Source organism: Ambystoma mexicanum, chromosome 4p, assembly GCF_040938575.1.
Source record: "Ambystoma mexicanum isolate Mex_15411 chromosome 4p, UKY_AmexF1_1, whole genome shotgun sequence".
Taxonomy (NCBI): domain Eukaryota; kingdom Metazoa; phylum Chordata; class Amphibia; order Caudata; family Ambystomatidae; genus Ambystoma; species Ambystoma mexicanum.
In genome coordinates this window covers 778,472,311-778,496,831 of record NC_090927.1, presented here as the reverse complement: position 1 = coordinate 778,496,831, position 24,521 = coordinate 778,472,311, and the positions used below count along the sequence as shown (strand labels likewise).

Here is a 24,521-nt window from a genome sequence, read left to right as displayed (position 1 = left end):
GAGGGAGTGGTCAGTATTCTGTGTTTGGGTCTGGCTATGCCAATGTTTCCAGGGCTGGCTTAACCCTCTGCAGTTCCCGCTTCTTCTAGTTGGGGCTCCTGTATACGTCCTTGCGGATCCCTGGCCTGTCTGATCGCTGATATAGAGCAGGTTGTACTTTGCAGCTGTGGTTTTGTCTTGCCCCAAGGATGTAACTAACGTGCTTCCGCGTGATTTGCGGCAGTTGTGATGAGTTTGTGCAATACCCAGCGCAGTGTGCTCTTGCTTAATTCGTAGCTCCAGCTGGTATCCTTGCTGTCTGTACTGAGCGTCCCCCTGTGCTGGGGATCAGGCTGTTTCCTATTGTATGTGCTGGTGGTTCATGCGCTGGGCAGTCTCCTTGTTGTCCCTGTGCCTCCGTATGTTGGATCTTGTTGTTCTTTTCTATAGTTTCATTTCACTGCATTCAATGCGGTTAGCACAGGACTTTTATTACTGAGAGTCTTCATATCTTTTGCTGGATCGTTGTCCGTGCGGGTCGAGCAGGTTGTGGCTGCTCAAAGGATCGTGACAGTCTTACTCTGTTTGTAAAGGTACTCACTGTAGCCAGCAATGTTCTGCCACATTTGTGCCTCTCTGAGGAGCCGTCACAGTGTTTCCGGGGATGATTCAGTGTTTGCTTCTGTTGTCGTTCCTCGACCGGGGTCTGGGGACATGAGATCCAGCCTCTGCTGTTCCTCACATGGGCTCTGTGGTAGTAGGGTATGGCAGAGTAGCACGCCTGTTGTGTTTAAATTGTCCCTCACAACCACCACTTTCTAGGCCTGGGTTTGCAATGCCCTCTGAGCTCCTCTGCTGTCTGTGCCACTGCTCAGCTAGTATGGGGTTGGAGCGTTCCCTGCTCTTCTAAAGCCAGCAGGGTCCATGTGACTTATTGCTCAGTGGATCTTATGGTCACCACTTTAGTCCCAATATGCGGCCGTGAGGGAAAGTATATTGGTGTGCACAACAAACGCCAGTTTGGTGGCGCACCTGGTCGCCTTGGGTGTGCTGTGTTTGTTCCCCTCCGTGAACCCGTATGGGTGGCATAGTGCCTGTTCTCATCGGCAGCCCCAGCCGTGATCTGATGATAGGAGCCAAGCCCTTTGTTGCACCTTCAGGGGCAATGCGTTTGTGGAAATGCTGGGGCAACACCTCTAACACTGACTGGTGCCACTCTCATGCCCCTCCCTCACAGGGTCGCATTTGCTGGGTTTCTACCCTCTTTCCTTTATCATCACCCACGTGTAGTCTGTATTGGGATGGGGTGCCCCCCCTTTTATAGAAACAGAGGGATGTGAGTGCCTTAGTGCTCAGTGGGTCCTTCAGGTGCCGCACTGCTTGCCGCTGTACACATGTTTGCTCATTCCTCCCCCATTTCCCGGCTTACCGCCGTCTCGTCACCACTCAGGTGGCGGTCTCTGCGTGCTTCAGCTCTGGGTTACATTATAGGGTCTGCTCACTTGATTTGCCTCAGCGGGACTCGGGCGTGGGGCGGCGGCCCAGATTTAACGGTCCGGCATTTCTCAGCTGGAAGCGTCTCTCCCGTCTGTCGCTCTCACGCTCTGCTACTGTGCGGTTTTGCCATAGGTTGTGGGAGTCTCACCCCTGCTGTTCAGTTAATCGCCTTCAAAACCAGGTGCCGTCTTGAGGATCATGATCTTGGCATCGGAAGGGGAGGTCTGCACTGATTGCTCGAGTTACCTTCTGGCAACCTCGCCATCACGGCTGGCGGGGCTTGCAGGAGCACCAGGCCCTTTCTTGGAGGTTGCTCGTGGCATCCGCTCGATGTATCTTCCGTACAGTACACCGGATCCCTGTGATGTTTATATGAGGGTAGCAAGCACCTTCAGACACTCTGTTCAATTGTGACAAAAACTGAAATTTGTAAGCAAGATTTATGTTCTGTTCCCCAGCTAGCCACCGTAGTTCACGCTCAGAGCTGCATAGAGCTTTGTGCGCAACAGTGCCCCCACCTGAATGAAACGTAAGGAAAGTCTGCATCAAAAAGTGCAGTTTAGGTCTGTCTGTATCCACAACCTATCCTTGCCCTCACAACTAAAGCTAACCAAAGTGTAGGGATGTCAAAATCAAAAGAAAGTGTTCAACTCAAATTTCTGAGCTTCTTCCAGTTCACAGCTTCCTTTTAGCTCCCCTTCCTCCAAGTATAAGAAAGTTCCACGAAAAAGTCTCAAGATTACATTTCTCCAGTTCACAGTAATATAGTTAAATACCAATCCTCAGGGTTCCGTTCCCCAGGGTTTCGTTCCCCAAGTTTCAAGCACCACCGTTCACAAAACAAAAGGTCTTCAGGCTTCGTTTCTCAAGACCACACAATGCAGCTCCTCAAGTCTCAGGGTTGCCTTCCCTCAAGATGTTCACTTCATCATCAAAATGTCTTTGGCTTTCAACATCTAGAGATCACTGGTCTAGGCGCAGTTGTCAGACCAAATGTTCCACCCCTCACAGGTGAGGCAACCAGGATCCCTAACTTTCGGCCTCTTGTCTTTAATGTGTAGCTTTACAATCTTCTGGTTTGTCCTTCTCAGCCTCTTGGCTTTGCCATTACTTGTTACACATCCTTTCCAAGACTTTTAGGCCTTGCTGCTCTGCATTCATTCATAAAAGTTCAATTGATGGTGTTTTACTCGCACCAACCTTCTTATGCCTCTCTGTCACCCTTGTGCCCTCTTCTGTAACTTGTTTTCACTTGGGCATATGGGTTATTCACTTTAATTGTTTGGATTTATTCCATTCCACCCTTAGAATGCTTAATTGATGTATTTCATTTTAGAATGAAATTGTTTGGGTTTATTCCACTCCACCCTTTCAATGCTTAATTTCTGGATTTCATTTTAGAATGCTTAATTTCTGTTTCATTTCATTCTGTGTCCGATAACCATTCATGTCACTTAAGTATAAAGTTCCTTTTAGTGCAGTATTCAATATGTATTGGTTTCGCTGTATTTTAAAGTTTCATTAGTTTCGGTATTCCATAAGCATTAGTTTCATTTAGTTTTAAAGTTCCATTTAGTTTGGCATTCAATAAGCATTGTTTTGTGTAATTGTTAAAGTTCCATTTAGTATGGTATTCAAAATCATTGAAGGACCACCCCAGCGTTCACGCGTCTTCCCCTGACACTCACTGCCTTGTGGCGTCTCCTTCTCCTGCACTGCGTTTCCTGCTGTGTGTCTTTCTCTGCACCCTCCCAGAATGCCTCTTACTGGGCGCAAACAGTATCCCTTTTTCTTGGTGCTCTCCTATAGCTGCTGCAGCTGAGCACGAATTACTGAGGCACCCAGACTGCAAATACTTACACAGCCCCCTGGTTATGGGCTGTGTATGTCTCCTGGGAAGTTTGCCGGCATCCTGGCTCTTCATCCGGTCCCACCACGGCTGCCTCCTCTGAAACACGGTCCCCTGCTGACTTCCTCCACACAGACATCCTTCTAGATCATTGCTCTGCTGCACTGGTCTCTTTTTATACACCTGCAGCCCTTTGAAAGGATGCATGTGTGGATCTGTAATGAGACTTGCCTGACCATAGTTAAAGGTACATGCCTCACCCTCATAGCTCCCTGCAGGCATCTTCCTCATCCCAGTACTAATGTGGTGAAAGGGTATGGTCTTCATTACTCTTAGTTGTTTCTACTTCGCCTCAGTACAGAAGGGGTGAAACGGTGTAGTCTTCATTACTCTTAGTTTATTCTTTGTATCAGTACTGTCAGGTATCATATATAGGGAAAGGAGGGGAACAGCTTTACAATAGTCTATAAAGGTCCAAGAGGGTTTTGGTTGAGTCTCGCAGGATAAGGGGATACCATGTCTCTCATAAGGGTATCCCACTCCCATTCCCCAGGCACTCTCTAATCTGGTGATCCTCCCTAGCTTCCCCAGTGTCGGGATCCAAGAGCAATGGCCTTCCCATGGCCACCCAAGAAGAGGATCACACCATCTAACCCCGCATGATTTGCTTTCTCTATATGTAAAAACTTCCAGTTAGTTCAACTCCACTGTTTGTTAAGCATGTTTTAGGGGACTGGAGAAAGAGTAAGAGTTTGAGGTGAGAACGTCCTACTTAGTGCAGATTCCTGTTTATGGAAAAACCCAGCTGTGAAAATTGACAGACAATTGTACTCTATCTAGGTTTTCTTGGCAGAGAGCAGGCATTTGAAGGTTGGGACAAGTCTACAATGGTCAATCCATGCATTTTGAGTTTTTACGGTTTAAATGGAAGCTGCTATTATCTGAAACACATCGTTTTTTGGCTCCAAGTACTCTTTTTCAGGAACCTTTCTCGCCCAGGTTCACTACATTGCATGGTTAAATTACGATTCTATATTTAGCTTGGAGTATGCCACTCTCTGCCTCCTTGCTTTATAAACTTCTTACGCTGCTTGATCTTTAGACAGCTTTTCGACATGGTAGGAGCAATTGGGATTCTTATCTAGGATGTGTGCTGTATGATACTGCATGGAGTCGTATATGTGTAGTCCCAGCAGGTTTAAGGTTGTTGTTGAGATGAGGGACACCCAGCAAAGGATTTCTCATTATATTTACTGGTGCCCATGGAAACTCTGGTGTTGCAAGGTAAGGCAGGATGATCTCTGTAGGAACTGTAAGTGGTATCTGGGTACAACTCTGCACATGTTTTGGCTCTGTCAGAAAGTTCAATCGTTTTGGGGTGAAGTCCTCCAACGTATTGATTTAGTGTTGGGCTCTTCGCTCTCTCGTATGTCCGTGATCTGTGTGTTGGGCCTATTTCCGGCTGACATTAATCTTTCTACTGGTAAGCTTTTCTGGGTTTATAGGGCCCTTTTATTGGCTAAACAAATAATTTTGAAGTTTTGGAAGAGCAATCTCAAGTCTACTGTTGATGACGGGTTGCATGACTTGTCCATTCCCTCTAACATAGAGAAAGTGTCTTTTCAGATAAAAAATAAGCAAGATAAATATTTGGAGTGATATGCCTAACTCCTGTTTTCCATTCCCACCCATTCTCCTCCCTTTTTTTCCTCTTTCCTTTTATTCATACATGGTCTGTTTTGATAATATGTATTCTTTTTTCTATTCTTATGTATCTGTTATATTGTAAAATAATACAAAGGTTTACAAAAATTAACAATTGTTTGGAATTGCCTTATAATACTTTGTTTACATTCACTGTAACTTGTTCTTTACATTTGTTGTTGAATTTTGAAAAACTGTAGATGCCTTTGGGGGATGTGTGTCTGAACCACAAACTACAAACAAATCCACATCCAGCTCATCAGCCTCTGCAGACCTGTTGGCTGGTAATATACATTTTATTTGTTTGAAAACCTTCTGGTATATAGCAGTCAATTGTTTTGGTCCTTTATGCATGTTTCTGATAGTTCAGATGCTAACTTGTTTTCAATACTTACATTAATTGCATTATTGTTTAAAATATATGTTAACAATGGATCAAGAGTTTGTGTTTTATGCCAAAAACGTTACCTTCATTTTTGGGATTGCTTGAAATAATGGGCCTGATGTGATCTTTAGCATCTTTCAAATGAATTTTTAAGTGGTTTCAAATGATGCGAATTGCAAATAATTTAAAAAATGTATGTGGTGCAATGACCACAAGATGTAATTGAATATTTTAGTTGAAACATAAGCTGTATTCCGTCAATTAGCCACATTGTTTACTTTTATTATGCTGCTGTTATAAGTGGCATTAAAAATCAGTAATTCTAAAAATCCCTTGAAGGCGCCCTGGTGTACACGTCCGACTTTTTTTTCATTTTCCAATCAATCAATCAATCAATCAAAACCAATAGATCAGTCTAGCATAACAAAATCAGTGTTCAATGTAAAACAAATGTAAATATCAAAACACATTATCCAAATGACATCCAAATGAAAATCAAAGCCTTCCATCTGAGCCTCGGGGATGGGAGGGGAAGAACATGTCACAAAAAATGTAAAGGCCTGTTTCGACCTATGGCGGCTCTCTCTATCTCACTCAGGATGTTAACAATTTTGTCAACACTGTATTGGACCAATTGGTTTAGAAGAGGGAAAACTACAAAAACATTTCGGTTTATTTTTTTTTAAAACCTTTATTTTTGGTTTTTAAGACAAAGAAGTAAAACAAAATCATAACATAAACAAAAATGGAAGTAACTCGTGCTTCTTCTTCCCGTCTCCATTTCCCGCTTTCCATCACCTCTCGGTCACACCCTAGCTTGAGTTAATAGCAGTTCTCGGTTATTTGCATTGTTGGTGATGGGGCCTGTGTCTGTAGTCTCCTGAGGGGGTGCTGGAGTTGTATCTCGAGGGGAGTCTCTGTTTTTGGTAGATAGTAAGTAGGCAATTTAAGGGCCCCAGATGTCGGGGGGTCTTGCGTGTAGAGGTAGTAGCTTTATGAAGTTTGTTTCAGTGTCTTGACTGTACGTTACGTCTTTCATTCACTGTTGTATGGTCTGGGTGGGACCTTTTCCCCAAGACATTGCGATTCTTCTGTGAGCCAGCAGCAGTAGCAGCCCTGCCAGTTTGCGAGTCACAGGGGGAAAGTGTTTGGTGTATCCCAGTAACGTGATCTTGGGGTCGGATTCGATAGGTGTGTCCGTTATTGCGGCTGTCTTTTCCAGTACCGATGTCCAAAAAAGTTGTATTGTTGGACAGGCCCATGCGAGGTGTAGGAAGTCAGCCTGTGGTGCATTACAACGGCTGCATTGTGGGGGGGGGGTTGAGGGGTGGTAATGGTGAATTCTGGCGGGAGTGTGATATGTCTGGTGTATGAATTTCAGGTGTATTAGTTTATATCTTGTATTTAGTGATATCTTTTGTGTTTGTGCTAGGACATAGTCCCAGTCTTCATCTGGGATTGTGATCCGAAGAGCCCTCTCCCATCTCGCCTTAGGTGCTGTCGGGTTTGGGGCTGTGTCCGTTAGTAGAGATTTGTATAACATCGAGACCAGTTTGCCCTCTCCTTGTGATTGGATGACCCCATGGAGTAACTGCCATGTCTCAGGTTTTCGCGGGAATGCTGGAAGAAGCATTTGTAGGGCGCCTCTGAGGCGGAAATATAGGAACGTTTCTAGTGCGGTGGAGGCTCCGTGTTCTTTGGCTTGTTGGGGGGTAAGGAAGTGCCCCTCGATAAAGATGTCCTCCATATTTTAAATTTTTAGTTTGTCGACCCAATCCAGATACACTCTCTCGGCGGTTAGTGGGACACCAGGTATGAATTTTACAGGCAGTAAGGGGGAGAACCTGGTCTGTATCTCGTATTTTAGCGCTATCTTTTTCCATATTGCTATGGTGGAGAGAACAGGATTCAGGGTTTGGTGCGGGGTGTGTCAGGCCTAAAATGGCTGCCCTGAGTAGATTGGGAGATGCTAGGGCTCGCTCCAGTTGGACATGGGGGCAGATGAATAGTGTGGCGTACCAATGTCCCAGGAACTGGGCTTGTGCAGCCCAGTAGTATCGTTCTACGTTGGGGAGGGCCATCCCGCCTTTGTTTACTGGTTGGCTCAGTGAGTTATAGGCTATTCTGGCTGGCTTGCTTGCCCAGAGGAGTTCCAGGATCATGCTTCTCAGGTGTTGAAGCTGTTTTTGGGGTACTAGAAGGGGGAGGTTTACAAATAAATACAGGAGTTTGGGGAGTATTACCATTTTTACCAATGATACGCGACCCCACAGGGTAAGTGGAAGTGATTTCCATCTTTCTACTTTCTCTTGTAGTGATTGGATTACCTTCCCATAGTTATCGTGGAATAGTGTTTGGTGGTCACGGGCTAGATGGAGGCCTAGGTATCGCACGTTGGAATGTTCCCATTTGAACCCATAGTCCTCTTGGAATTTTAGGGTCTCCGGAGTGAGTGGGAATATAATGGACTTACTGTGATTGATCTTCAGCCCGGAGAAGTTGCCAAATTTTATTATGTCATGAATTACTGGGTTTAGGTTGGATGTCGGGTCTCGTATCTAAAGGGCGATGTCATCTGCGTATAGGGATATTATTCGTTTATGGGGACCGAAGGACAGGCCTCTTTGTATATGTTTAGCTCGGATGTCTGAGGCGAGGGGTTCCATCACTAGTGCAAAGAGTAGGGCGGACACCCTTGCCTTGTTCCTCTCTGGAGATCGATTGCTGTCGATCTGGTTTTTCCTAATATAATGTGGGAACGGGGATGGTCGTACAGTAGGGCTGTTAATTGAAGGAATCTCTTGCCGAGGCCCATCCTCTGAAGGATTTCAAAGAGAAAAGGCCATTCAATGGAATCGAACTCCTTTTTGGCGTCTAATAGGACTGCTACTGCTTGCTGGGAGGAGTCTAGTGCTTCCATGACCCCAAACATGCATCTTATGCCGAATGTGGTGTTATGGCCAGGTACAAATCCGGCTTGGTCTGCCAGCACCAGCGTGGGCATCAAGGGGATGAGTCTAGTGGCCAGGATCTTGGCTAGTATTTTATTATCTAGGTTGATGAGCGAAATTGGCCTATACGAGCCGCATTCTTCCGGGGGTTTATTGGCTTTGTGTAGCAATATCATATTTGCTTCTCGGAGTGTCGGGGGCAACAAACCGACCTCTAGTGCCTCTCTGTATACTTGCTGAAACAATGGGACAAGGATGGGTGCAAACTTTTTGTAAAATTCACCTATCAGTCCGTCGGGGCCTGGGCCTTTGGTGCCCGGTAGATCTTTGATGGCCTGGTGGATTTCGTCTGTCGAGATTGGCGCGTTGAGGGGTTCCCTTAATGTGGCGTCTGCCCAATATAATTCTATGTCTTCTAGGTAGCGAGAAATTGTGTCCTGGGTGGCATGAAATTTGGTGCTATATAGGTTTTGGTAAAAAATGCGAAAGGTCTCTGCTATTTCTTTATCGGTGTGTACTAGGGTGCCCTGATGGTTCCGGATCTGTTCGACCTGTGTAGGTTTGCGGTCTGTTGCTATCAGCGGCGCGAGCATTGCTCCTGGTTATTGGCCCTCACCATATTGGCGGATACGATGACCATGTGATAGGAATTTCAATTCTCTGTCCGCGGCTGTTCTGAATTTGTCGAGCTCTGTCTTCAGCGATGCCAGTACCTGTGGTCCTGGGGAGATTGATTGTAGTTCTAGTTCTTTTAGACGTGTCTCGCTTTGTGATAGTTCTCGTCGAATGAGCTTCAGGATGCCTTGCTCTTTGGCTAAGCATACTCCTCTGACGTAGCATTTCAAGGATTCCCACAGGGTCCCGGCTGAAGATACTGAGCCCTGGTTGATTTCAAGGAATGTCATGATTTCTGTGCGTAGACCATCTGCAAATACCTGATCCTGCAGGGACCCTGGTTTGAGCCTCCAGTGTCTCCTCCCTTCTGATGGGTCTGGTGGGGTGTATTCGGCCATGACCGCCGAGGGGTCCGACATGGATCTAGGCTGTATTTGGCAGTTCGCCCATTGGGCTTGGCTGTGAGCGGACACCAGGATGTAGTCCAGGCGGGAGCTGGTTTGGTGGACCCAAGAGTGAAATGAGTAGTCTCGGGACTCTCCATGTTGGCGTCTCCAGATGTCGACGAGACTAAATGCTTTGCAGATTTCTAGGACCTGGAGAGCGGCTTTGGGGGTGACCATGGTGGTTGGGTGTGATTTGTCCTTTTGTGGGTCGAGGGTGGTGTTCAAGTCTCCCGCCCAGATAAATGTTGCGGACCTTCTTTCTTCCAGGTGTGTCAGGACCCAGTCAAAATTATTATGTCCATCGGTGTTTGGTCCGTAGGAGTTTGAGAATAACTTCTGTGTTTTCCACGGTTCCGTGGATCAGTAGTGATCTCCCTTCGTCGTCGCCTTTAACTGAGTGCAGTTTGAATTTCAGGGTTTTGTTTATTAGGATTGCCACTCCCCTGGCGTATGTGGAGTATGGCGCAAAGTATCTGTGGCAGCCCCAGTCTCTGGCCCATCTGTTCTCTGTTCCCGGGAGGAGGTGGGTTTCTTGGATCAGGGCGATGGCCACCAGAGGTACTGTGTCATCTTCCTTATTTTGGTCGGGTTATTGCCCCCTTTAATGTTCCAAGTGGCTACCTTGAATGTTGTGGATGGTTGAATTTTGAGCAGGTTGTTGGCCCGAATGGCAGACTGTCTTGTGCAGTGCGCTGGTTACGCTGTTTCTGGGCACATGTATTTTGAGATGAAGTCTGGCTTTGGTGTTTCCGCTGGGTGTCACCAGGTGGCGGCGGGTGGAGTGTGGACATCTTGCAAGCACGCTTCCGTAACATAAAACTGTTTCCCTCCCAAACATGGGCAACCCCCAACTTGCCCATTGACTTTTCCCTCCCTGAAATTCCCAACATATCCTTCGCAGTGCTTGGGGCGCTAGGGAACTTCCAAGGTCCAGCACACCTTTAGCTTAACTGTGGATTTCAGGGATCGGGGGGGGGGGTCAGATTAAGTGGCGCCGAGCAGCTTGTGATAAGGCTGTAATGGGGGTCATTCGGTCTCTCCTTTGTGGCCGTGGGTTGTTGCTGTTTTGGTGGCATCCTATCCTATCGAGAAATAGATTTGCCTCCTCGGGAGTGTTGAAGAATCGTGACTTGCCATTGTGTTGGATTCGCAGTTTGGCGGGGTAGAGCATGGAATACATCAGTTTGTTGTCCTGAAGCCGGCGCTTCATACCGGTGAAAGTTCTGCGCAGCGCTTGGAAAGATGGGGAGAAGTCGGGGAAGAATTGGATTTTGTCCCCGTCATATTGTAGGTTTCCTTTCTCCCTTGCAAGGCGGAGGATTGTATCTCGATCTTGGTAATTCAGTAGTTTCGCTATGATCGGGCGGGAGGGCGCCCCGGGGATAGGTCGGCTAGTAGGTACCCTGTGGGCTCGTTCCACCACAAATAGGTTGGAAAGTGCGGGCCTCTGAATAATTCTTTGCACAGGTTTTCAACGAAGACCTCCATTTTTCCCGTGTTTTGCTGCTCTCTTACTCCAAGAATCCTAATGTTGTTGTGGCGTGATCTTCCTTCGAGGTCTTCGTTTTTGGCCATGACCGCTTTCATCTGTGCTTCCAGTGTTGTTACCTTGGTGGCTATGGAGGATGTGTTGTCCTCCACGTTGGAGATACGTTGTTCAGCGGTGTCGAGCCTGTCTCCATGTTTATCTAGCCGGTGTTGTAGTTGATCAACCTTGGTGGACAGGGAGTCGAGTTTGCTGTCTATGCTACCGATCCCCGCCTTTAATTCGAGGAGGATTTCTTTAATGTCTGTACTGTGAGCGGGTTTGGCGTCTCGGGGTACAGTTTCTTCGGGGTGCTCATGTCGCTCGCTTGTTTTGGGGGTCTTAACTATGGCACCCACTTCGAATGTCAACTTCCGTTGGGCTTTGTCCGTTTTTCCCATCGTGAAGGCTGTGTCCAAAAATTATCAGGGATGCCTTCGCTCTTGCTGTTTTCTCATGGGGGGTGTTTGGTAGTCTTTTGTAGCAGGTTTTTTGTTCCCGCGGTTTGCTCGGGTGTTATATCAGATGTGGGTGCCTCCTGTGGCCTCTATGCTTTGGCCGGCTCGCTTTGTTTCTTGGGTATTGCGAGGTCGAGGGGGGGGTCGCTCCCGCCCCGTATATCGTCCGGGGTGTTGTGTGCCTCGCGAGTTGCCCGGGGTTGTGAGGTTGCCGGATTTCGGGCTAATTTAGGCATGAGGGGGGGTTCCGCCGGTCGAGTTGGGGTTGTCCTGAGCTCTGGGTAGTCTTCAGGGCCTGCTTTTCCCCCCGGTTCGGCGTGTGCCGAGTGGCTCGGGGCCTTGCGGAGTGATAGTGTGGGCGTTAGGCTTTTTACCATGCACCCCACGGCCTGCGGAGTTACTGAGAGTGCACCTTCGCTTTAGTGGTCCCCTGGTACGATCCTCTCACCTCTGGGGGGGCTGGATGGCCCCCGGACTTGCTGGACTCCAGAAAGGGCGGGCTGCTTCCCGGGAGCCCCGACCAGCACTGTTAGCGTTGCCGCTGGCGGTTGGGCCCGTGGGTTGGCTGGAGCTCGCCGGCTCCGATTCCTAGGAGCGATCCATGCGAGCTGTTGCTCCGTGGCTCTCAGGGTCAGTCGCGTGTCTCGGATCTTCTCTCGCAGACCCGTTTCCCCATAGCGGGAGGTCACGGCCCGATCGCCCGCGGCGCTGTGCCTTGGATGCCGTCTGGGCTATGGGCCGGGGCTGGCCGGGGCCCCCCTCCGCTCCGAGTCCACGCCCGGCAGGCGGTGGCGGGTGGTATTACTCGTTGACAGGGGTGCGGGGGTTGTTCCGTCGCTGGAGGAGGTTTGATGGCCCCGGATCCGCTGATATTTCCAGGATTAATGGGTGTGCTGTCGGAGCTCACACCAGTGCGGCCATCTTGGTCGCGCTCTAGCGCCCTCAAACGTTTCGGTTTATGATATATCTGTTTCCTGACCTTAATGTATTCTATAAATGGCACCCATATCGTTAAGTATTTGGTTAAGTATCACACAGTATCGCCAAAATCTTCTCCATGGACACGATTCAGATGTTTTAATAACAATAGAAGGAGAAGTTGTTTCAAATGTTCTGTTGTCTGTGATCTAGCACTCTGGGAAGAGGGTGTGGGTTGGGTGGGACAGAGGGAAAGGGGGTGATGGAAGCAGGCAGAACAGGTGTACAGCATGTTTCCTTTCTAGTAGTATTTTAAAACTTCAGATTGCAGAGAAGTACATGGGTTTTTAATGGAACACATAAATGACCTTTCCTTCATCTTGATTTAAAGAGCATGGCCATTAAACAACGTGCTAGAATCCAACGGTTCAATTTTCAGCTCACCTGTGGATAATTAGTGACTAATACACTCCTCTGCCCTCCTTTCTAGTTGGCAATCAGCAGCCCCTGCTGGTGTTTCACCTACAAGTATCATCAGCCCTAGTCAACACAGTCAATGATACACAGCAACAACATCTGGTTGGCTTCAGGTTCCCCATCCCACGTATTCTATTATTTGCCTTACTGTGTTGCCTTTAGTTTCCTTTCCTTAATAAAACATTAAAGAAAGTGGAGTTCATTATGTGAGAAATGTTGATTCTCCTGAAGATTTAGCCTCCAGGAATTTTAAAGGAATTTAGGATGTCACAGAAATTGCTTGTTAAAACAGGCAGGGCAGTATCCATAACCTGAATACCAAATGCATGCTCTGCAAAGGGCGTCAATACAAGTTTTCTGAGCTGCACAGTCTAAAAACAATCTAGGTATAGACCATGCCCAGATTTTTCCAAATTGATTTTTGCCAGAATCTAACCAAATACAGTGCACAAAAAGATTGGAAACTAGCACCTTTGGTGGCAAAGAAATATAGTTACGCTGTATAAGTAACCAAATAATTAATACAATAATTTATTTAATGCAAGCCATACCATGATTGGTGGTATATTATTTATATACTCACATTATTCCAAAAAAATCTTTGACTGAATATAGCTGGTTGAGCGGGTGTTGGTTTTGAGACCTAAATCCGGACATTTACTGCATAATTAGCAATTCATATTTCATCTGGTATATTGAATAAAAAGGGAATAAGAAAATCTGAGAACTATTCTGTTTGGTACCACCATTGATCAATAATTGAAGAGATACACTTGTTGACATCCTGAAACCTCTGGGAGTTCAAATGCATGCCATAATGTTTCTGTACAAGGCTTGTTAAGCAGTTAGGAATACAAGGACAAGCTGCATTCCAAATGGCAAACATGGTTGATAATTAGATGCATGCACCAGTTTGGGTGACACTTATTGTCTAGTGACTGCAGGTTTAACCTTTAAGTTCTTTGTGACGCGATCATCAAAAATGGGAGCAGGCTTGATACCTGGTGATACTGAACAGTGGGAGGGGGTTGTTCACCCCCCCCCATATATTCCTGCTATGGTCTGCTAGGGGATTCTCTTCCTGCCATTTCCTGGACTTGTGATTTGGTGATATCGTGTGTGGAGTGTGGGAGTCCAAGTGTTTGGTGCTATGGGGTGTCGGCCCCAGGCCCTGGGGGGCAGACGTTAAGCACAATATATTTAAACATGCCCCTGCTCCTGAGCATAATTTATTTTCCTAAGGCTCGCCTCTGCTGCAAGAATCCATTAGCTCAACTAAGATCCAGCGAGCGATGCTATGCAGCGATACTCTTTGTTGGGGAAAATGTTTGCAGAGCCCACAAACTAACAAGAGCTGTGGCTGCACTGTACCAAGTAGTAAAAAGTCACCACGACAGGTGACGCCTATTAAGATGGATTTCCAAACTCTGGCCTGGTTTAGTGGAACAGGGAACCTTCTGGACAAACCAGACCAATCTACGGTAGCTTGGCAGGCAGTCAAGACTAAGTCTCAGGAGGGGTGAGAGTGATCAGAAGCCCACAATGAGCACACACAGTAAAACACCACAGAATACTCTTAGACCAGTGTTTTTCAAAAATACATTTAGTATAGACTTTTATAGCTAAATGCTGAATAAACCACAGTAATAATGAACAGTTACCACACACATACCTTACACTATGTAACATATATACAAAATGCGTTTCACCTAATGCGGATAAGGGGGAGAACACCACCATGACCTGTAACAGAAAAGGTAAGTAAATACAACTTTCACATTAGGCAGTTCTTCAAAGTCGATCCGTTGCTTAAGCAGTCCAGCCCTACGAAGTGGGGAGCCTTGTTCTGAAAAGTACAGCAGTGCGTTGACAATGCGCGGTTGTGCGTAAGAGCGAATATGTATCCTTTTCAGGGAGCTGCAGCAGTTCAGGAAGGGGGTTCAGGTGATTAAGAATAAAGCCCTATTATTCGAGGAGGGACTACCCTTGTAGGCAGAGCGACTTTCAGAGTTTGAGAGTAGCTAGGGAACGCAGGCTAGACCAGCTAAGGTGAGTATCTTTTCAGGGATTCTTTTGTGTAAAAAAAATGGATGTGCCAGGGGGCCACCGCTATGTGATGCAAGTACTCACCGACCCGCTGACACAGTCCGGGCCAAACTTTGCCAGTCTAGTCCAGGTTGCTTGTAGGTGTAACCCCTGCAGTTGCACGTCACCCCGGCTCTCAGTGGCTGCAGCTGACCGTGGCGGGACAGTAGCCTTTTCTCTTCTCTCAAAGAAAAGGGAAGACTGTTCCACTGCAGCACATCTCAGGGCTCGGGGGGGGGGGGCAGGTCTGCAAGGCACCTAAAGTGACCGTCAACACAGTAGGGCGACATTGGGACCACAAATGCTTGCAGTGTGGCTCACTCTCATAAATCGTGACCCAGAGGAGCTAGGACAAGGAGTTCTGGCATGAAAGGGCCCAGTACTATACAAGTAAGCGATTTCCAAAGTCTCGAGTCTCAACTCGGGACAGCGGTGCTCCTATACGATACGCCGGTTTCAAGCTGGTCAGTTTGCTGGATGGCCCAGGAACACATCCAAAGAGGCTCTTTCCGAGGGTAAGCAGGTTCCAGAGAGTAGTTGGTGCCACTACTCCAAAGGGTCAAAGCGCCCTTGCAGGCCTTCTAGGTTCGATAATAAGGCAGGGGTCTGATGGCACAACAGCGGGATCAGGGTGCCAAACCTTCCAGCACGTCTGCGGTGGTTCCACAGTTCTGCTCCTTTTTTTCAGGATACTTGGCTCCTTCTGTAGTTCGTGGTGAACTTCAGTTGATGGACCTGGAATTGATGCAGAGCCCCTTCTCTTAGCCAAGATTCGTTCTGCACTCAAATCTAGGATAGCCAATGGAAGATCTGCTCTCTTGCATGCACGCCAGGCGTGGGCCAATCACGGCCCACGGTTTGTCCAATCATTTAGGCCTACCAACCCTCTCCCTGGGCACTAGCACACATGACATGCAGGACCCCACAAAAGATGCGGTTTTCGCAGGAGGCTGCATGCCCAAATAAGGAATTCCTGGGTCTCTCAACCTGAGGGGAGGGAAGGCAAAGGAACAAAATGGCCGAAGGATAGAACAAAAGACTTAGTGGCACAGCCATTTTCGGCACTGGCCACAGTCTTGGGCCAAACGCGGTAGACGCGATATGGACCGACAAAAGGAAGTAGAAATACTTTAAAAGTAAACTGCTGCCACCAGTTCATCCTAGGCACACTTGTACAAACACTAAAACATCCTTCTAGGTTGGGAAGGGCCTTGAAACAAAAGGACCCCTTTGCACGGGACTGTAAGGTACTTGGCACATAGATACAAAGTTACCAAAAAATGCCAACATAGTCAAAGACTATGGGAAACAGTTTCCCAGTACTGGCAGTCTGAAGGACGTGTCAGTTTCTTCATAGCAAATTAGCGAAAGCTGAGAGCAGTGCAGCTGAAGGCTGGGCTCCACTGGAAAACGTCAGGTTAGGTACGCCAAATAATAGCAAAAAGTTTGGGGGGTCCATAAATGGAGGGAAAATTGTACCTAAGGGAATTCTTTCCTAACAACGCCCAAGGGGGTTCCTTTCCAATCTACAATAAAGGCCTTTTTTTGTCAATCCTTAAACTACCAGTTTTAAGGAAACAGACTCTCTGGTCCTAATAACATAAATGGAAAATAGTGAGGAGGTACCGCGGTGAATAACATTTCAATTGACAATAACAGCACCCTCCTCAAACTCTATGCCAGGGCATTCCAAGCAAGTTGATAGGCCCGGCTGATTTTGTTTTTGATAATGTGCTCTTATCTAATTTATCTGGTACTCTGGACTTGGAAAAGCCATTGGCCTCTGCGAAGTCCCTGTCTGATGAGAGTGACAAGTAGGAGGCCTCAGTGGGCTCGTCGGACTCACTGCGGCTGCTTCCCACAATCCAAGTACCCCTGCGGTATTCCCCTAGCAGTGCTGGAAGCATAGATTAATGCCCTGCTACAGCTTTGCTCTAACATGGCGGAGGAGCAGTTGGGCTTAAAGGAAGAATGTCTAAAGCGATTGAGATATTTCTTCAGGCTTCTTCGAAGGCAGGTAGGCAGGTGAATGCAGCAGTTGCTTTGATGGTGGTGAGTGGGGGTTAAGTCCCCCCAACCCTTTTGGGTCCTAAGCTAGCAACTCCTCCTGACATTGAACTCAACCTGGCACATGGCGCTATGACTTTGGACCCCTCGCGGGCCATGTCCTCTCCAGTAAAACATGAGCGTCTGTGGCTGAGTCTGAAAGTGATGCTCTGGAGGCAATCTGTGCAGAACTATTGCTGCTTAATATCTGCCCTGTCCCTCCCTCCCAAGTGCAAATTTAATAATTGTTCAAAAGGCCTATCCACCAACAGAAGACCCAAACTGAGGTCCTAAGGGGTGAACAAGCCCACACAGGCCCATGTCGGGTCCAATTATTGAAGGAAGGGGGGTAAGAAGGTGACCAGCGGATGGACAATGGAGAAGTGTGACAGGTACGCTTGCGGGGCCTCCTAGGTGGATGGCTTGTTCATTCAATGGAGGAGGATGAACCTCATAATATGCCTGGGCGGCCTGTTCATTCCTCCTCTGTATTGGTGGCTCCAGCCCCCACATCAGCTCTGGGCCTGCTCCCTCCCTCCTCAGCTGCACCCCCAATTGCAGGCCCATACTAAATCCTCTATGGCCCTCCTTTTCACGAGCGCCCTTATTAAAATCATGTGTGAAGGGTCAGTGCCCCTCATCCCAAGCAGACACATGCCCATGTTCTAGTCCACCAGAGGGGTATAACGGAGCTACAACCAGGAGAGAGGGGTCCTTCAGTGATTTCTCGGCACTTAGCTCATCATACAATCAATCAAGAGAATTGGCTAGAGAGAGTGGGGCAGTTGAGACCTAGTTCTCTTGACAACCTGGGCAAAAAATCAGATGCAGCTTGGTAAAAGGATTTGTTACACATCAAGTTTGTGGAGATCACCCCACAGCACTTAGCCCATTTTTTAAATCAAACATGGTTGCTGGGGTTATTGCATCTCATCCCAGACCTCTACACTATATTGACCAATGTAAATTGGCATTGCCTAGTGTGGAGAGTGTGGTCAATTGGTCTTAGTAACTTTCATCTCACTGGTGGTGGTGGAACGCAAATATGTAAAGTTGAAGCTCTACGCCACCTGGGTGTCCATCACTCCTCCAGTTCTCAGCCTTTAAACTGCTTAAAGGTGACAAGTCAGCCTAAAGAGAATCTACCAACTATGAGGCAGTAGGGCCAATGGCTCAAGGTTGAGCTCCAATGGTGTTAACGGTTTTGGCAAGAGGAGGTGTGGGACCGGACCCGGCTGTCCTGGAATTCTAGAGGCTGTAACTCCTTTTTAAATAATTTAGAGACTTTTGCAGTCTTAAAGAACGTACAGTGTTTTTGTAACCAGGAGACCTGGTTATGTTCCTCTTTTGTTCTGGATGGATGTACAACTCTTTTCCGCCCCTCTCTTCTGCCGCTGAATGGCCGTCCAAAAGATGTCCTGCGTATAGGTGCTAAAGTGGCCTGTAACATTTCTGAATATTCTCCCTCCAGGCAACATGGAAATTTCATGGCGGCTTGTACAAAAGATATTTGGCCTGGCCAAGAGACTTTGGTGACCATGTTATATGACCCGTTAGGTGGGGACATGATGGCTGAGTTGGTGAAGGTGGTGGTGGAGACTTTTCGTTGCTGGCTGATGCAGTGTCCCAAGGGTGCAATTGTTTTGACTGGGGACTTTAATGCCGATTATAGGAAGTTACAACACACCAACACTGGAGAGGGAGAGTGGGGAAGTGGGCAGGGGGTTATGCCTTGGTGGGGAGTTCTGGCTGAATTTGAACTTATGCCTGTGGTGGTGATTGTGGATGGAAAGCAGTCCACCTGGTCAAAAAGACAGTATAGTAGTTGAATCGATTTCCTCTTTACTAATCATTGCCTGGCTAAATTTAACCGTGAACTTCTGATCTGGTATACATTGGCTAGTGACCATTGTATGTTGGTCATGAATTGGCTGGGACCAAAAATAGTTCCTGCTACCACAGGTATTTACTTAAGAATAATCAGCTGATTAAGTTGGGTGGCAGATTTGATTATGGTACATCCCAAAGGAAAAAGAGTTGAACGCAGAGGTGCGCAAAATAAAGAGAAATGGTTCACTATCTAGGAGGGAGAAAACGCAAATGGTAGCAGCTAACAAGACAGGTCACAAGAGCTGGTTGAGGGCATATGGCTTCTCAGAGAACAATGTAAGCTGGAAAACGTATTAACCACCTAAGAGAGACTCATGATTCAAAGAAGTCTTGGTACTGTGTTCGGATCGGTCTCCAGAAGGCCTGCATCTTTCTTCTGCACTCAGCTCCTGCAAGAACACCGTTAGGAACAGCCTTTCCTTGCAGAGCTTCCGCCCATCTTCCATCACTCCTTCTGTTCTGCGGACATCTACGGCGGTGTCATTCCCATCCCAGCACGCCGCTTCCTAAGGAAAGGGAAAAGAACAGAAAAAAGGCATTAGTAAGCATTCTGAAAATCTTTGCTTACTTTAAAGACTGTACGAGATTCAAATGCTTACCTGAATCCCAGCCTCTCTGGGGGAACTTTATCTCCGGAACTTCTCATCCATCTACAAGAGGGAAAAGACACACCAGGTCAGCGTGGAAACATTTAGAGGTGCCGCATACCGCGTTTACTCACCGCATTTCTTCTTCTTAACCGGCATCCGTGCTGAAAACGTCACGGCACCTAAAAGACACAGAAAAAAACAAACTCAGTTCAATACAAATACGAAAGGGTCGTATCGCGCATCGCGCACTCTCACCTTCAGTGTTACTCATCTCAGCAGCACGCCGCCATCCCTGGACGCCGGCCATCATCTAAAGAAGGAAAGGAACAAAGGTTAGAGAACTGTTCATAAGACTCATTATACTTACCGGTCGGACTCTCGCCAGTAAAGTAACTAGGCAGCAATGAGCCCGCATCAATCAGCGCCCCCCTGCACTGAAAGCAGGAAGGAGAGGACACCACTTAAGAAAACAAGGTGAGCTGTGGACCAAGGGAAAGAAAGGGTTCAAGTATGCAGAGACAATTGAGAGTTAAACTCTACCAATCCTGCGTTTCAGGCCGAGTCTCCAGTCGAGTAGACTCCAGGGAAGGGTTCGAGGTCGTAGGAGGTCAGAAAAGGCAGAGAGATGTTCCCGCGGATACCAGGTGAGCGTTACAGAACTGCTATCCTCGTGGGCCAGAGAGAGAGAAGGTTCTATTGAATTTCCAGCAGACTGGTTTCAGGAAAGGATATGGAACCTTCCACTCCATTTGGTCTGTGTTAACCTTGATGTCGGATACCCAGAGCTAGCCAGGAACAGCGCTTTATCTATGCTTTGTCTATTATTCCGCCGCTTTTGATAGTGTAGTAAGAGGGAAACCATGGAAAAGTTGGCACGATGGGGCATAGCTTCTTCGCTCTTGTATTTTAGCATGGCTTTGTAAAATTATACCCAAGACAGAGTTAGATTATAACAAGATGGGGAGCTATCTGGTTCATTCTCTATTAACAGTGGGATTAGGCAGGGGTGCTCCTTAGCCCCCACTGCTTTTCAACCTGTATGTTTCTGATTTACCTCTGGCTCTTAGGGCCCTTAACAATCCCCTACCATGGTATGGCAGGGAGTCTATTCCCTGAATGAGGTATACTGATGATACGATCGTTTTAGACCGTACACCAGTTGGCCTCCAGAGATCTCTTATTGCCCTTTTTATTTTTGCTGGAAATCATGGCCTTACTCTTAACGCAACTAAAACCAAAATAATGACCTGTGGGAAAAGGGCATTTGGTGCTCCATCCTTTATTTGGAGGATGTGAGGTATCGGGTTGGACCAGGTAGTAGAGTTTAATTACCTGGGTGTTTTTATTAGGGCTTCTTTATGGACTTCCCGCTTGGATTTCTCATAGAGCCTGGGTTAAATGGCTTTTATTTAAACAAATCATTGATGCCCTGGGAGGCCTTTCGCTTGAGGCAAAAATGATTGCTTACAGGTCTGCAATTATCCTGGGCATATGGATATGCCCAACAGATTTTCCTGCACTGGAGGTTTTTCCTTTAAGGACATTAGATTGGCTGCCAAGTAAAGATTCTTTGTTCTTTACTGTCCCTCCCATGTCGGGTGCCAGTGGAGGTGATCAGGTTGGAATTGGGTGTGCCTCCTTTGCTGGCACTCTGGAAAATTGCTGCCTGTAGGTTTTGGGCCAAGATCCATCATGGTTGTACGCAAGATGACTCGCTGTTGAACAGGACGGTGAGTCACCCCAGAAGGTTCTCAAAAAGTGTCTGGTATAGAGACCTGGTGATGTTGGTGAGGTCCCACTTTGCAGAGGTTAGTATATCCAATTTCCCGGCATCCTGTTTGGACTTTAATTTGGCAGAAATTAAGGAGAAGCCCATGCACCATGTGGCGGGGTTGGCATTGCACTAGTTCGCCGGCCACCGTAAGAATGAGGCCTACTCGCATAATGCTTTTTTCTCTGGGCTCTCCGAAGTCCTACTTGCTAAAACATAGGTTACCGGTCTTGATCAGGTTCATACTCGCGATTCGACTAAACACTCTACCTGCCTTTGAAAATACATAGGCTTGGGAGGGAATTTCTATGGTTGAAAGGTTATGTAGATTGTGTGCTCAATAGGTTGAAATACCTCGCCATATTCTGACCCAATGTGCCGCTTTGAGTCTCGAGTATGGGAAGGCTTATAACAACATTAACTCCCATATTTCGGATCAATTCTGGAGTCCAGTTTTCAGCGCAGAGTCGTTAGTGACTGCTTAGTCAGCCTTTTACATATGGCAACGGGTCATTAGGAAACTGTCCCTGGAGTTCTAAAGAAAATGTCACTTGTTTTAAAAAGATTAATTATTACATTTTTGTATGGATGGATTGATTTTTAAGTGTGTGGGTCTTAATATGATGTATGTATTGTATTTTATATAGTATCTTATTTTTCTTTTTTATGAATGAGTAGTGTAAAAGGTCACTAAATGTAACCAAATGCACTTAATAAAAAAAATATAAAAGATGCATGCACAGTGTGATGTGTGACATGTTCTTAGCCATTGGACTTAAAAATACTTTGCAATGTATTTTACTTCCTTTGTTGGGTAACAAGAACTGTGAGATAGTACATCCTGTTTGTCTTTATGTTTATTTTGCCAAAATCACTGTGTGGACCCTTTTCCCAGGGATGAGGTACCTGACCAATGCATATAATCTAGTTTCAGTTTGAGGAAGGGAGAGAACAGTGGATACCTATTTTTGTACATTTGAATTGGTTTTCCATTTAACCCAGCCCCCTTCACACCTGGGAACGATTGAACTGTGGGAGCATATGTTTTCATTCATCTAGAGTCTCATTTCAATTTGTCACCACTTTGACATGTGTGAAAGTATTGATCTGTCCTAGCATCTTGTTCTTCTCTGAAACAACTTTCTATATGTGTTTCTTGTCGATATCAGAACACCTCTAGCAGTAATAAAATGTGTATTCCTTTACTGGTCATTGAAATGTATGCCTGATGATGAAACAGGCCATTGTTGTGATATTTCCACTGTTGCTGAGTGATATCATTGATCAGGAAACTCTATCACAAGATACAGAGTATTGGCTAGAGATAATAAAATGTCATGTTGGATGGGTGTCTTGTGGCATACTGCCCAGTCTTATGAATAGCTGCAGAAAGTTGGGTATGGCAGTAACACTGCCTTTGTATAAGAGGCAGAAAATTACAATGAGAAATATACTCCACTATGACTTGCTCACTATAACTAGCTCCTAGATGCCCATGGGCTTTGCGCGCTGCTATAAATGTACAAATAAATAAAACAAACTCACAAGTAAGGCAGTATGATGATCTGGAAGAAGAGAGAAAAAAGATGGTGCTCTCCCTTAACTAAGAACCTAGAAAAGAGCACAAAGGTCACTGTTCTTGTTGAATTCCTCTGGTTCAATTTACACTAACACGCATGCTAGTATGTCATTTTGTAAATCTTAGAAATTTAATGACTAGAGAAGAAAATCCCCAACAAATATGCTGCTACACATGTTGCAGCCATGACTTTCATTTTGTTCACTTTTGTTGGTGCTGTCTCTTCTGGCTGTGGTCTGTTCTAGCACAGCCAAAACCAAAGGATGAGGGCGACTGGGCAGCCCCACTGCCTAACTTGTGCTGACAGAGCCACAGAAAGGAGACTGTCAGCTAAAACCAGCTGGCAGAGATCGCCTATTAGACAAAAGATCATTGCACCTGTAAGGGGTCAAGACTATGACCTGGACACAATGACATGTTTATTGGTTGCTATACATGTTTATTTTCAGTTAATAATAGAGTTGAAGACAGTACCATCTATCCCTAAATCTAAGAGGGGTTACCCTGCCTCAACAAAACTAAGGACCATTTGTGTCAGGATGTTTAAACATCCTGTGTCCGAAAGTCCTAATCTGACCATTACACTCAATTTAACATAATGTGTATCGGGATACTCCGGTATGCTTTATACCTGTAGCTTGTTTCAAAAGTTCTCAAAATAAGGGTTTAAGGTGCAGAACATAAGAATAAAACAGTGTTCTGCCAGGATAGGGAACTAACTTCCCCTAGAATCCTTCTGGCATTTCAAATCGTCTCTTTATCAAGTGTTATTAGTATCTCACAAGGGCATGAGACTTCCTTTGAGTTTCCCTCAAGCGTGCAATTTATTTACATTACTCCAGCTGATTCACTTTCCACCCCTGGTGTACTCTCCTGCCACGGTATTTGACTCTCTTTAATCCTTGAGTCTTCCTTTTTTATTTCTACAACTTCTGGGTTACTCCCTTGCCAGGATGTCACTTTACTTCTCTTCTCACTGCTAGGCTGTTCCCTTTCCAGAATATTGTTTCACCCCTCACTCCTGGTTCTCTCTTGCAAAGGTATCACTTTACCTCTCGCTCCTGTTTTACTCTCCTGAGAGGATATCACTTTGCCTCTCCTCTCCCCTCCTGGGTATGAGTCTCACACTTTCTGTCTGCCTGGTGCACTAACCTGCCAGGGCTTTCTCTTTCTTGAAGAACTTTTTCTTTCAACCACTTCATATACCCCTTTCCAACATAGTTCATATTTACTTTATCTCCCCTTTCCAAGGGTAGGGCCTCTGACTCTTTTTGCACTCTGTATTTAAGTTTCACAGTACCTCTTTTATGGGGTTGGGCTTCCATCTCACATTTAACAATGTTCATATACACATCACTCCTTCCTTTGGAATATTGGGTCTCTGACACGATTTCACCAATGTTCTTATTCATATCAATTCTGTTGTTGCTGTCGGTGACTTTTGCATGCTTCGCGTAATGCGTAATTCGCTGCTTTGCGCCCTGGTAACCCATTCCGTCTCCCTGGGCTTACTGTGCGTCTCTGGCAGTCCTTGGGTCTCCTTTTTGGCTTCTCGTTGGGTCTGCTAAGTAGGCGACCTTCCTGTCAGCCGGTCTATCTTCGCTCTGGCTGCTTTCAGTTTGGTTCTTCCTCACACCGTCCGATTGAGCCTCCGCACTACGATTCAGAAGCTTCTTGCTTCTGGCGTCCTTGTCGGCGTTCGCGCATGCACACTCTCCCTCGATTACTATCACCTGTGGCTGTTTTAAACTTCCCA

General features: G+C 46.5%; 1 protein-coding gene across 1 annotated transcript in view; it reads left to right on the top strand.

Annotated features, from left to right (window-relative positions):
- The window catches only part of SNAP91 (synaptosome associated protein 91), a 1,173,930-nt gene that overhangs the window by 944,672 nt on the left and 204,737 nt on the right, over window positions 1–24,521 (top strand). The window contains exon 22 of the mRNA XM_069606330.1: window positions 5,230–5,313. Coding sequence (XP_069462431.1) covers window positions 5,230–5,313 — 84 coding nt within the window. The remainder of the gene's footprint in view (window positions 1–5,229; window positions 5,314–24,521) is intronic.